The 14,262-nt window shown below is 47.8% G+C and overlaps 1 protein-coding gene across 1 annotated transcript in view; it reads left to right on the top strand.

Moving 5' to 3' along the window:
* LOC120397312 (centrosomal protein of 192 kDa-like) overlaps window positions 1-14,262 on the top strand; it is a 189,227-nt gene that overhangs the window by 79,674 nt on the left and 95,291 nt on the right. The window contains exons 29-31 of the mRNA XM_039523013.1: window positions 5,527-6,616; window positions 6,715-6,841; window positions 8,327-8,501. Of these exons, the coding sequence (XP_039378947.1) occupies window positions 5,527-6,616; window positions 6,715-6,841; window positions 8,327-8,501 (1,392 nt within the window). The remainder of the gene's footprint in view (window positions 1-5,526; window positions 6,617-6,714; window positions 6,842-8,326; window positions 8,502-14,262) is intronic.

The following is a 14,262-nucleotide window of genomic DNA, read 5'->3' as shown; positions in this document are numbered from 1 at the left end:
GCAACAATTTCTGACTCTGTTCAGGATCCTTTCATACTAAAGAAGCTGCCTCTTGATCACCATCTTATTTCTCTCCCACTCCCCAACTGTCTGTGAGGCTTCTTAGTATGACTCACTGCTGTCTACCTGTGGCAGATGGGGAAACAGTCTTTAGTCTCCACTATCTAGAGCTTGAGTGTTAAAATTAAAAGGCATGTCTTGCCTCAAACACATTTTCTAAAGAACTTTGGTCATTAGCAGCTCAGCAAAGCTGTTTTGGCATTTTTAGCAGTACGAAACCAAAATAAGTTTGATCTTGAAAATAGCTAATGTTGGATTTGCTAATCTCAGGGTTCTTACCTTTTAATCTGGTGAGGCAAGATCTATTTCCCCCCCCCCCCCCCTAGAAACGGTCACCTGGTGGAATTGGTGTATAAGGAATTGAATCACCCTGTTGGCAGCTTATCTTCCGAGAGTTCAGAATGTGTTGGCAGACACTTTCAGTAGGCATTTCGCTATTGATCATGAGTGAGAGCGGCATGATTTGGTAGTGAGTAGTATCTTTGATCAGTAGGGACTTCCCTTTTGGGTTCTATTAGTCTCCCAATGAACAACATCTATTGTTCCAGGGGAGCTCTAGGTCTAGGTCTGTACTCTCAAGGCAGTGCTCTCCTTCTTCCCTCGTCAGGACAGCTGAAATAGGCCTCTCTTCCCTTACTTCTCCTACTGTGAGTCCTATAGAAATTTGACAGAACAGGGACAAGTCATCCTCATCGTCCCCAATTGTCCCTGACAATATTGGTTTCCAAATCTCCTTTTAATATCACTTCATCTTTCAATCAGCATCCAGTCCTTTTGCAATCACTTGATGGAGGAGGAAGGCAGGATCGAGCATCCTGACCCGAAAACATTTAATCTCATGGCTTGGTTTTTGAATGGGTATCAACCTTAGAATATTCCTGCTCTGAAAAGATTCTAATAGGAAATGCTATTCAGCCAAGTGGAAGTGGGCACATCTGAAACATGTATCTCCTGAGTCAGCAGATAGCACAAAGTAAGATGAATATCTTCTTTCTCTCAAGATGACTGGGCTGTCCTTCAGTTCTGTATGAGTCCACCCGGCAGCAATCAGTGTGTGACACCCACCCAGTCCAGTAAGGGGTTGTCACTGACTGCCCTGTAACGATGGGTGCTTCTGTGCTATGCAGATTTGGCTCAGACCCCTGACACCAGCAGCCTGCTAACCATACGGTGACCTCGCTTTGGCTTCCATCAGGCTTTTTATTCCTTGCAGAGTGACATCACTAGTCCTTCCAGTCCTGAGTCTCCCCGAAATTATCTCCCTTTTAGTGTCCAGTCCTTCACTGGACCCTCACAGAAGTTTGCTGCTTCCAAAGAGACACAATGCATTATGCATCCATTCCTGTTAATTTGGCTGAAGACCCACAATTTGGTTTAATACACAGCATTGAGATGGCTTTGTAATAAAAGAAAATAAATTTATTAACAAAGAACGTAGGTTTAAGTGATTACAAGGAAGAGTTAAAGAGGGAGGAAAGGTTACAAGTAAAACAAACAAAACATGCTTTCTAGTGACTAAATCTTAATTCTAGCAATTTACAATACTTGCCTAATCAGTTTCCTTACTTATATTATCAGCATCCCTCCTACTCTAGACCAAGGGACCCAACTTTCATTGATTTGAAGGATGCTGCACCCTTCATCCCCTCAGTGATGGATGACAAAATGGCTTTTTGCCTCTGCTGGTATCTTCCCAGTTCATTGACCCTGTTTCAAGAGATAAGAAGGCTTCCTGGGGGTGCAGTCTCCATCCCCCATTGATATTAAGTGGTCATCTTCCCCCACTTGCTTACCTGATGGCTTTGTTGACCTTGCATGTAAATGTGCTTTTCATAGTCTCTGGTCACACTTTGCTTAATTTACATTGGAGACAGTCAAACCTGCAAAACAACATTCTTTTGTCTAGGATAAGCTAGGCTTAGGCATTGTTTATCAAACACGTTTTAGGAACATATTTCCAGCAGACAGCTATAATTCTTTATACGCCGCCCATATATACATAACACAATATTAATAATGACCAGCATATTACCAGTTTGCATATGAAACACTACATGACACCTTTTTAGATACAGATTATGACAGCAGTGAGTTGGGGCAGTGAGTGCATCAGGCCTGCTGCAAGTTATGGTGTGGGGTGCCCTTTGCCAGTTGGCAAAGGGCCTCCCTGGGTCACATACTTATCAATTATCAGAGGGGTAGCCGTGTTAGTCTGGATCTGTGAAAGCAACAAAGAATCCTGTGGCACCTTATACTAACTGCATTTTTTTGCAGCATGAGCTTTTGGTGGGTGACACATTCTTCTTCTTGCAAATTGGTGGGTTTATATCAGGATATAATATTATGAGAAGAAGCAAGCTAGGAGAATGAGGGAGGTTCAGGGAGAGGAGGGGAGGCCCTGTAGGAGTTGTTGTGTGAGGAAAAAGGAGGAGGAGAGGTTGGTGGAATGTCATTCATCAGCCATTTTGTCTTTTTTTAATCCTGAGCTGAATGATGTGGTGAAAATTTTGTGAGCTCTGGAGCTCAGTCTGGTCTCTTTTTTTTCTTTTTTTTTTCTCTTTTTCTCTTCTCTTCTCCTTCAGTGCCTGGCAGAACAGGCCCAGAGAGGGCTTGGATCTCAGGCAGCAGTCAGCAGCAGGCAGCCAGAGAGAGACCCTCAGTCAGATAAGAGCTCACACACTGGGCTGGGGCGGGCAGGGAGGCTGGGGCGGCAGAGAGCCAGGCGCAGAGCCGCAGAGCCAGAGGGCAGGGAGGCAGCAAGTCCTCCAGTTTCTCCTTTTTTTTTCTCCTCCCTTGTTTTCATCCTCCTCTCAACTCCTAAACTCACTCTCTCTCTCTCTCTAGCTTTTTCTTTGCTTGCATATATAAACTGCATTGCAAGCACCCCAACCCACCAAGAAGAAGTTGGTATTCACCCACACGAATGCTGCAAAACCAAACGCCTACCACAGGATTCTTTGATACTTATCAATGAAAGTTGCATTCCTTGTGGCCATCACCTCAGCCAGAAGTGTAGATGAGTTTGGAACCCTAATGATGGATTCTCCATACATTCCATTCCATTAGAACAAAGTCTCATTAAGACTATATCTTAATTTCACCCCCAAGGTACTTTCGGAGTTCTGCTTAAACCAGTCAGTCCGCTTACCTGTGTATTTTCTAAAACCACATGCTTCTGAGGAGGAGACTTTCATTTCCTCCTCCAATATGTAATGAGCATTGGCTTTTTACCTACAAAGGTTGGAACCAATCAGAAAATCACCTAGACCAGAGATGGGCAAACTATGGCCCGTGGGCCACATCCTGCCCGTGGGATCGTCCTGCCTGGCCCCTGAGCTCCTGGCTGGTCAGCTAGCCCCCAGCCCCTCCCCTACTAGCCCCCCTGCCCCTCAGCCATGCTTATGCAGGGCAGCGCGGCAGTGTGTTTGGCTCCGGCCGGGAGGCGTGGCTCCAGACATGCTGCTCTGAGCAGCATGGTAAGGGGGCTCGGGCCAGGGGGTTGGCTATGGGGCAGGGGGTCCTGGAGGGCAGTCAGGGGGCAGTTGGATGGGGCAGAGGTTCGGGGGGGGGCAGGGGATGAGGAACAGGGCGGATTTGATGGGAGCGGGATCCTAGGAGCCCTGGGGGTCGGGGCAGTCAGGGGACAGGGAGCAGGAGGGTCGGTCAGAGGGTGGTGTCCCAGGTGGAGTCGGTCAGGGGACAAGGAGCAGGGGGGGTTGGATGGGTCAGAGGTTCTGAGTGGGGCAGTCAGGGGGTGGATAGGGGGCAGGAGCCAGGCTGTTGGGGGAGCACAGCTTTCCCTACCCGGTCCTCAATACAGTTTCGTACCCCGATGTGGCCCTCCCCTTACCTAGACTGTTTTGTGCCATAGCAGAATGACTCTGAGGTCAAGCTGTATCTTTCCAAAGGCTCTTTAAATGGATCTCTGGCAATTTCCTACTTTGCTACTGGCTGTAACATCTTTCTCTGCCTTATCCAGTAAGGGCTCATTCTGCAAGAGCAGAAGCAACATCAGGGGTATTGCTTCAGGCTGTAGCTTTACTTAATGTTTTCAAGGCAGCTACGTGGAGTTTAATCCACACATTCACAAGACATTATGCTCTAGTACAGGACTTCTCTACTGACTCATCCTTTGGGACAGTGATCTGTCAAAAAGTTTTGCTGCCTGCATCCTGCCACATTCCTCCTATTTTAGTACCGCTTCAGCCACCCACAGTGTAATTATACATAGGAAACAGCACTCAAAGAAGAGAAAGTTACTTACCTTATACTAACTGGTGATTCTTCGAGATGTGTGGTCCTTGTCTGTATTCCACTACTCACCCTCCTTCCCCTCTGCCTCCAGTCATTCCTGAATTCACTGTAGAAAAGGGACTGGAGAGGCAGTTGATCTACTCTGCCTTTTATACTTTCTGTTTGAGGCATGAGGAGAGCAAGGGTGCACCTGTGGGCCAACAGACACTGCTTGCAAGAATTCTCCGATTCCAGGGACATGAAGTGAATATGTGCCTGCAGTGGAATACAGACAGTGACCCCCCATCTCCCAAGAACCTCCAGTTACTATCAGGTAAGTAACTTTTCTCTCAGGCAGGAAAAGAAGTATAAAGAAGTCTGCCGGTGAGTAGTATGTAGTCAGAAATTGACTTCAGTTAGGGCTCTCTTTATGCAGAGATTCTCTATCTTTATCATGTCTGAAGCCTCTCCCCTCCTCCTTGTAAACTGGCATGTTTCTGTTCCAGTCTCCATTATCTTAGTCCCGGTTTCTTAAGTTGAATTCATAGGAGGCATGGAGAGGACTTTCTTTAACTGTTATACGCTCCCAGGATGCCTTCTGTACTAATTCTTATAAAACTTGACAGCTTGTTGCTTTCATTAGATCTTTTCTAGACACTTTCTGAAACTCTTGTGAAGTATGGATCTAACTTCTTATGGTACTGATTTTTTTTTTTTATAAACAAACTAAATAATGTTTATGCCTTATAATATATTCCAAGGCATTTACAAGTAACTCACAAAATGTATAACACTCCTGTAGGCAGACATGTCGAACCCACAAAAAAACCTGGAGAAATTGAGCTTGTTTTTGGCTTAATTGGCTTGAATTACTTGTTGGCTAGTTTTTTGGCATGTAGCTTGTTGCTACTTTTTTTTTATCAACTCCCAGCAACGGGGTGGGGAGGGGAAGCAGGGACAAAGGGGGGGTGGTGGTGAAGAATTGGGCCCACCAGAGTCCGAGACTGCATGCCAGGGAGATCTAGTCACATAGTGTTGGGCTTCTTAGGGATTAGCTTGTTTTGGCCTTGTTTTGAAACGGAATTAACTTGATTTTTGGCTTATTGTGAAAATCGGGGTGCTTATTTACTGTGTGAAAGTTAGTGACTGTGCCTGTAGGAGGCTAAGGCTGAATTACTAAGTTATTTTTAAGTAATTTGGGTTAAGCTTATGTTTAACTTTATTTCATTTTAGGAAAGACTTGATAAAAGCAAATTTGAAGACAAGCTGCCTGATTTCACAGATCCTATCCTGAGCATAAGCACAATTGCTTCGGCTATTGCTAATGCATCTGCTAGTGCTGATCCTTCTCAATTAGCTGCTATGATAATGGCTCTTTCAAATAAAAGCAGAGAGAAACCCTTCCTTCCTGAAGCTGATAAAGGTACAGACCTCTCCTTCATTAATCAGCTTTTGTCCAGCAAAAAAGAAAAGCATAATGCTTTTAATATGGAGAAATATCTTAAAAAGACTGAAGAGACTGGGCATGACAGTGAGCCTGAAAACTTCACAAGATCTGATGTATCTGTCCATGACCTTATTTGGGATAGTTCTTTACCATATAAACATAAAAGTCAAGATACTCAAGCAGCAGACTTGCTAAATAGTAATCTTCTTATGAAGCAAGGAGGAGGGAAATGGCTTCTGGACTGTGCAGAAAGCTTTTATGAAGAAAATGGCACCCAGGATTCCTCTTGTGCATCTAACTTTCCTGAGAATAGAAAGAAAAATGTAAACAGGGCTAAGCATTCAGAAAAATCATCTGATTTGATAACTGGTAAACAACCACAGCCAAAGAGAACTAGCCTTACTTTAAATGTTCTAGATACAGAAAAGACATCCAGTGAAAATGAGAGACAAGGATTTTTGAGTGTGTCTGCAACAAAAAAGGAGATGGTGTGTATAGGCAAGTGTGCTTCATTAAAGCAATTTGCTAGCCAAACCAATAGCCTCACAAACTCACATATTAACGATTCCAATGAAAATAAAGAAACAACTCATCAGGTGATGAACAAAATTGTTTCTAGATCAAGTAATGACTCAGTGAAGAGAGCAACTACAGAAAGCACAGTGTCAACCAACAGCTTAAAATTTGTCCAGCAGTCTAGTATTCCATTACCTATAAGTCCCACCAACGTAAAATCTACACAGAAACTGAGCAAAGCTGAAAAGAGACAAGGTGGAAAAATGCAAAAAGGAATCAAGGAGGCTCATGCTACTTGCAATAATTTTGTAAAACACGTGACTTTTGAAAAACCTTCTGTGACTTCCCCAAAAAGTATCGGTAAGTAAATGTATAGTCTCGATCCATTTCCTAAATGGCCCATTTTGAAAACAGTCTTGTTACTTTCATTGTGCTTAAAGGGATTATTCTGTTAACAGATCAGAAACCCACGTCTTCTGAATGTGACTTACAGTCGTCAGAGGATGAACAATATAGCTTCAGACCCTCAACTTCACCATTAATTCATTCTTCTCCCAGCGAAGCTTCTGGAACAACTCTTCCAGGGTAAACTTTTTTGATGGGGGAGTGAGGAACTAACATTTCTATACCCTTACTTATGCTGTATTTTGAGATGTCTACCTGAAAAGGTAATGCCAGAACTCAATTTATTGTAGGATCTTGTTTCAGTAACGTATGACTCTAGTGTCCCTCAGTTATAAGAATCAGTAGGTTCCCCCCCTTCCCCTCCCCAAATGCAAGTGACAGGAGCCTTGAGAAACAGTTGGCTTTCTGTATTTCCCTGCTGTTTTGAGCAGAAGATCTCCACCTCAGATATCAGCTTTAATTGTTTTGTGGCATTGAGATGAATATGGCAGTTCACACTTCTCACAGGTATTTTTTTCCAGGCTAACTCAAGCAGACATCACTGGATTGGTTGCAATTTGTGGGCTTTTAAAGTTCTATTTGCAACCATAAGGGCTGGAAGCTTTCTGTCTTTCTTTTCTTTCACAGCTCAGGTTCTGAGAATTGCCAAATTTAATTGGGATTGTAGGCCTGGACCTGTAATACTGATGTTTAATTTAGCCCTTGTCAATATATAGTCCTAAATTAATATTCTGATCCATAGCTAATGACGATAAATGGAACATGGCCCCCTCAACAAAACAAGTATGATAGCCTTACCCTAATTTTCATGTTTTCAGTTATTGTTAAACAGTAACTTTGGTTTAGAATTAAAATGTTAATACTATATTGTACATACTGTTAATTTTCAGAATTTTGGGGCATGCAGCTTTTTTCCGGAAGTTGATACAATATCTATTTTTTGCTGCTTATTCATTACAAGATGTGAAATGTATAGCTTTGGGGTATCTTGATAAATAATAGGATGATGATGATGATGATATATGTGACTCCTTTATATAAAAGCTTTCATAGTTGCCCCTCCCTTGCACTCTGGAAAGGTGTTCTCCATGCAGTAAATTTACTTAACACCTAAAATGTACAAAGAGATGTTTGATGCTCTTGGGGAAAAATATCTACTCCTGTTGATCTGGATGTTAAGGAACGCCATATGGTGTTAAACATAATGCAAGAAATACAAACCTGCTTATAGTGAAGGCCTCTTTGTGCCATAGCAGTTTACTTTTTAGTTTTAGAGTCTTAGACCATTTCCATAACCATAGGATCAGTGTGCCCAAGCTTCAGTTTTATGGCTCAAGATGTGCCCTTGGCAACCCAAATGTAGATCCTATTGAAACTGGAGAATTGTGCATACATATTCAAGGGCAGAATTGTGACTGGTACACAAATCATAAGAAACTGAAATTTTTATTATTCAGAATCCTAGTGTTGACTTCAGTATATTTTGGTGGTTGACCTATCCAGTTATTTTTCAACAGTAAATAGTCTACAGATTGAATTGAACAAAGCAGCTAATTAAGATAATTAAATACCTAAAAAGTGGTTTCTAACATTTAAATTTTGATTTTGGGGGGGATGAGGGGAACATACACGTCAATATTGACATACTTTGCATTTCCTCCTCAGATCTGAAACTGATTCTCCTTGCACAGCACCTTATTTTCAGAGTTCTTCCTGCAATGACAGTACCTTGATTGAGTCAGTATGTTCAAGTCCTAGCATGAGTCGACTGACATATGTCTCTGCAACTGACAATACCCTTAAGAATATAGCCATCATACCTAGTGCAGTGAGACATGAGGTAAGATAGTCTTGATCTCTAGTTTAACCATGTATGTACAAGTATTTTTTTAATACATTAAATTCTCTTTGAAATATTGAACATTTTTATGAATTTACCTACAGTTTAACTTTTGACAGGGGGCTTTAAAATATAACTTGAATGAAAGGTTTGTGGCAGTTTTTATTTAAGTGAATAGTTGTCACCTTTTACTGAATCAATTTGTCTTTAAAATTGACTTACTGAAAGAGAGTTGCCCTTTTTTGCCTCTACATTCATTAAAAGGAAGTGTGGAGCTTTTCCAGTTTTTGTTTTTTACAATGGGGAAATATCAGGGCTTGACTTACCTGTTGAGTACCCTTCTGAGAGTAGAAAACAAAAGACTAAAACCTGAGCAGATAAATGCGGAAGGTATTTTAGTTATTGTCTGAAATTGTTCTTCGAGTGATTGCTCATGTGTGTTCCACAATAGGTGTGCGTGTTTGCCACATGCCCCGTTGCCGGCAGTTTTTCCTCTAGCAGTACCCATAGGAGAGTGTCCTTAGCGACCCCAGGAGTGGCGCCTCCATGGCGCAGTATAAGGGGCGCTGTGCGCTCCCTCCACTCTCAGTTCCTTCTTGCCGCTTGTGCTTTGGAACTGCTCTGCTCCAGCTTGTCTGCAACTTTCCTCTAGAACTCTTATTTGTTCAGTGTAGTACCACCTGTAGTTGAAGTAGTTGGTGTAAATTAGTTTAGTTTAGTGCGCCCAGGCTAGGCGTGCCCTGGGTTTTAAGTCGTGTGACACTTATAGGCGACTGATGCCAGTGAGTGATCCGCACACGGACTGTTTATGCTGTCTGGGCAAAACGTATCTCAGTGATCGCTGGAGATTTGCGGGTCTTTCAAGACTCAGACCAAGAGAGAAAGAGACATTCGGTTCTGGGCTATCCTGATGGAGTCAGTGCCGCTCCGAGTCGGTACTGGGTATCGTGGGGTCGGTGCACAGTGATCCTTGATGCTATCTACCAGTTGGCACCGCTCCCCGTCCGCGGGGCACACCAAGAAGGCTAAGAAGAGGCCTTCTCCGCCGTGACACTGGAGCAAGACCAGGGGAGAGGCTAGATCCATGTTGGGCAGTCCTCAGTCCCCATCAGCCTCCAGGCCTCCGACTCAGGTTGAGCGGAGTAGCCTGGCCCATTCGGAGCAGGCTTCCCTGGATGTCCTCCACACTGGAGGCCCTGCAAGCAGCTCGGGACATTATGTTCATGCCGGTACCAGGGGCACCGCCAATGCTGGCTCCACGGTCCAGAGGCAAGCCACTGCTGGGATCTCCGCAGTCTCCCCCGGCTTGGTACTGTTCGCGGTTGAGGGAATCTTCCTGACGCCATTTGCTGCTCAGCGACCTTTCCGTGTGTAGTGCACGCCGGTCACCGTCGACCCTCACCAGGTTGTCTGGTTGGGTTCTGACTGACAGGGGCTCCAGGCACCACTCCACCTCGAGGAGCAGTCTCCGTTGAGACAGAAGACACTGAAGGTCTTTGTCTCCGAGGGGCTACCATAGCGGGTCACAACACTAATGTCGACTCCATTCCCATTCGTCATCTCGCTCCAGGATCCTGCCATGGCACCACTGCCACAGTTCTGGGTGTCGATTGCTGATGCCTCGCTGGCATGGATCCGCCTGCTGGAGCCGATCATGGAGCAGCTGCTACTGGCGGTACCGTTCCTCCATGTCGGGATCGCGGTCTCATGGTTGGTACCATTCCAACCGCCGCCACTCCTCCTGGTCCAAGGATGGCGGCAGGTCGTACACCAGCCCAGTCTCCCTTCATAGTCATCGATCGATGGGACAGGCCAGACAGGCTGAACAGCCTGCTCCCCCGGTGCCACAGCAGGTGCCGTGGCACTGGGTTCTGTGGCCAGCACAGTGGTACCATTGTACCCCATGACCCCAATGCAGCCCCTGGTGGGGGCTCGCTCAGTTACTGGAGCCTAGGAATGGCCGTTGGCCTCCCTGTCCCAGCCTCCGAGAAAGGGGTCGGTGGGATGTGCATCTTCAGTGCCTTGCCTGGAGGGGGGACCAAGTGGTGAGTCCTTGGGTACCCGCAGACACGCAAAGTACCGCGCCTGCCTCCTCAGCCTCCCCTGATGAGGCGATTATGGCCCCTCCTCTCTCTCTGTTCCGCAGGAGGACTCTAAAGCCCACCAGGAACTATTGAAAAGGGTGGCATCAAGCCTCAGCCTTCAGGCTGAGGAGGTGGAGGAGCCCTCAAACTCTCTCTTCAACATCCTATCTGCCTTGGTGCCGGGCAGAGTGGCTCTTCCACTCCAAAAAGGGGTGGCAAAAATTTCAAACGCCTTGTGGCAAACCCCGGCTTCCTTGCCCCCCCCATCTCTAAGAGGACCGGAAGTACTTTGTGCCTGCCAGAGGGCATGAATACTTGTACATCTACCCTACCCCCAACTCCTTGGTTGTTGAGTCCCTCAATCAGAGGGAACGGTAGGGCCAACCAGCCCCTACTCTGAAAAATAAAGACTCAAGGGGGCTGGACTCATTTGGGGGAGAGGTTTATTCGTTCTCGAGTTTTCAGTTAAGGGTGGTGAACCATCAGGCTCTCCTGGGTTCAGTTTGTGGGGCTCTCTTCCCAAATTCGAGGACTCCCTCCAGGAGCGTGACAGGAAGGACTTCAAAGCTCTGGTGGAGGAGGGTACAGCAGCTACCAGGGCAACCCTGTAGGCAGCATCGTATGCGGCAGATATGGCTGCACGATCCATGGGCCTCTGTGGTGTTCATGAGGAGGGCGTTGTGGCTCCTGCTGTCTGGACTGTCCAGTGAGGCACAGAACTCCTTGCAGGACCTCCCGGTTGATGGCAAGGCTCTGTTTGCGGAACAGACAGACATAAAGCCGCACGGCCTGAAAGATTCCTGCACTATGCTTAAGACACTTGGCCTCTATGGGTACGTCCATGCTACCTGCCGGATCGGTGGGTAGCAATCGACTTCTCGGAGTTCGATATATCGCGTCTCATCTAGACGCGATATATCGAACTCCGAACGCGCTCCCGTCGACTCCGGAACTCCACCACCGCGAACGGCGGTGGCGGAGTCGACGGGGGAGCTGTGGACTTCGATCCCGCGCCGTGAGGACGGGTAAGTAGTTCGAACTAAGGTAGTTCGACTTCAGCTACGCTATTCGCGTAGCTGAAGTTGGGTACCTTAGTTCGACACCCGCCTCCCCCCCCCAGTGTAGATCAGGCCTATGTTCCAGCTCCGGCTAGACCTAAGTTTAAGCCGCAGCAGGCTCCCACTCAGGCCACCCACTCTAAATATGAGCTCCCTTATAAAAAGTCACAGGATTATAAGAAACGCCCACCAGCCTGGGTCCTCCAAGGGCAAAAAGGCGGGGAAATGGCGGTTTTGACAGAACGCCTTGGGGTGACCTACCATTCACATCAGGGATCCACCCACAATAAAGCTTCCCTTCTCCAACCGGTTGTGCGCTTTTCTCCCAGAGTGGTCGCGATGAGTCCTCAACACCATCTCCTGGGGCTACACTCTCCAATTTACCTCTACCCTGCCCAACCACCCTCTGCTGCTGTCCCTCTGGGGGACCCCTCTCACGAGGCCCTGCTCGAGCAGGAGGTGGGGCGGCTCCTGGGCTTAAGAGCAGTGGAAGTGATGCCAACGGAGTTCAAACACAAGGGGTGCTACTTCCGCTGTTTCCTTACCCTGAAGGCCAAAGGGGGGATCAGGCCCATCCTGGACCTGCGAGGCCTGAACCAGTACATGGTAAAGCTCAAGTTCCACGTGGTGTGTCTGGCCTCCATCATCCCCTCCCTGGGTCCCAGGGACTGGTACGCCGCCCTCGATCTGCAGGACACATACTTCCACATCCATATATTCAAGGGGCACAGGTGCTTCCTCCATTTCACGGTTGGGCAGGAACACTACCAATTTACAGTTCTCCTGTTTGTCCTGTCCACTGCTCCCAGGGTATTCACAAAGTGCATGTCTGTGGTTGCAGCCTACCTCAGACGTTGTGGGGTCCAGATCTTCCCCTATCTGGACGACTGGCTGGTCAAGGGCAGCTCCCGGTTGCAAGTGCAGGATCACGTGGTGCTCCTTCTGTCCACGTGCGCTACCCTGGGCCTATTGGTGAACGATACCAAATCCACGTTAGCCCCGGTACAGTGCATAGTTTATTGGGGCAGTCCTGGACGCCGCGTCGGCCAGAGCCTTCCTCCCACCGGACAGATTCGAGACCCTGAAAGGGTCATTGACACAGTCACAAGGTTTCCCGTGACGACAGCCAAAGCGTGTCTCCAACTCCTGGGTCACATGTCGGTGTGCACATATGTGGTTCGCCACACCAGACTCAGGATGAGGCCCCTCTAGCTCTGCTTGGCCTCAGTGTTCTCCCAGGCCAGAGACAGGATGGAAAAGGTCTTCACTGTGCCCAAGCCGATGATTGCCTCCCTACAATGGTGGTCCTTCCTGGGGAACATGCTCTGCCGGGTCCTGTTCAGGGGCAGGTGTCTGACACTTTGGACCTAGGATGGGGAGCCCATGTGGGGGGCGTTCAGACCCAAGGTCTGTGGTCTGTGCAGGACCGTGCCTTGAATATAAACATCAAGGAACTCATGGTGGTCTGGCTTGTGTGCATCGCCTTCTGCTCGCACCTCGAGGGCAGAGTGGTCAGGGTACTCACAAACAACATGGCCTCAATGTTTTACATCAACAAGCAAGGTGGGGCCCGCTCCTCTGACCTCTTCCAGGAAGCCCTCAGGCTGTGGGACTTCTGTATAGCCCATGACATTTGCCTGCAGGCCTACCACCTACTGGGCGCCCAGAACTCGCAGGCGGATCGCCTGAGCTGAGACTTCTCCTCTCAGCACGAGTGGTCTCACCACCCAGAGGTGGTGCACAGACTCTGCCAAGAGTGGCGAACTCCCCAGGTGGACCTGTTCGTGACTCGGCAGAACCACTGGTATCCCTGGTTCTGCTCAGGAGGGCTGGGGATGGGCGCTATTTCGGATGCCTTCCTCCTATCCTGGTCAGGCCAGTTTCCCTATGCCTTCCCCTGGATCCTGCTGATCGTCAAGGTCCTGGAAAAGATAAAGATGCACAGGGCCCAGGTCCTCCTGACTGCCCTGGCGTGGTCCAGGCAACATTGGTATGGGACCCTTACAAGCCTGGCGGTCGCCCGGCCATGGCCATTGCTGTCCCGCCCAGACTTGTCTCCCAGGGCTGCCTTCTCCATCCCAACCTAGCGGCAGTCCACCTCACTGCGTGGCTGCTCAGTTGTTAGGCTGGGAGGAAAGGACGTGTTCGGAGGAGGTTCAAAACATCCTCTTGGAAAGCAGGCGACCCTCCACACGTCAAGCCTACTTGGCACAGTGGTCTCGGTTTTCCCGATGGGCAGCTGAGCGTGGTGTTTCCCCCATGGCTGCCCTGATCCAGCTCATTTTAGACTATCTCCTATACCTTAGAGCCCAAGGCCTGGCGCCCTTCTCCATCAAAGTGCACTTGGCGGCCATATCCGCCTTCCACCCGCTGGTGCAGGGGCATGTGATCTTCTCCCATGCTATGACTGGCTAATTCCTTAAGGGATCGGATCGTCTCTTCCCGTACGTTAGGCTCCCAGTCCCACAGTGGGACCTGAACTTGGTGTTGTCCTGATTGACGGGTCCCCCCTTCAAGCTGTTAGTTACATGCCCCTGGTCACACCTCTTGTGGAAGGTAGCCTTCCTGGTGGTGCTCACGTCTGCTAGATGGGGTCTTGGAACTCAGGGCCCTGACCTC

Source organism: Mauremys reevesii, linkage group 2, assembly GCF_016161935.1.
Source record: "Mauremys reevesii isolate NIE-2019 linkage group 2, ASM1616193v1, whole genome shotgun sequence".
Classification (NCBI taxonomy): domain Eukaryota; kingdom Metazoa; phylum Chordata; order Testudines; family Geoemydidae; genus Mauremys; species Mauremys reevesii.
This window is presented reverse-complemented; position numbering and strand designations above follow the sequence as displayed.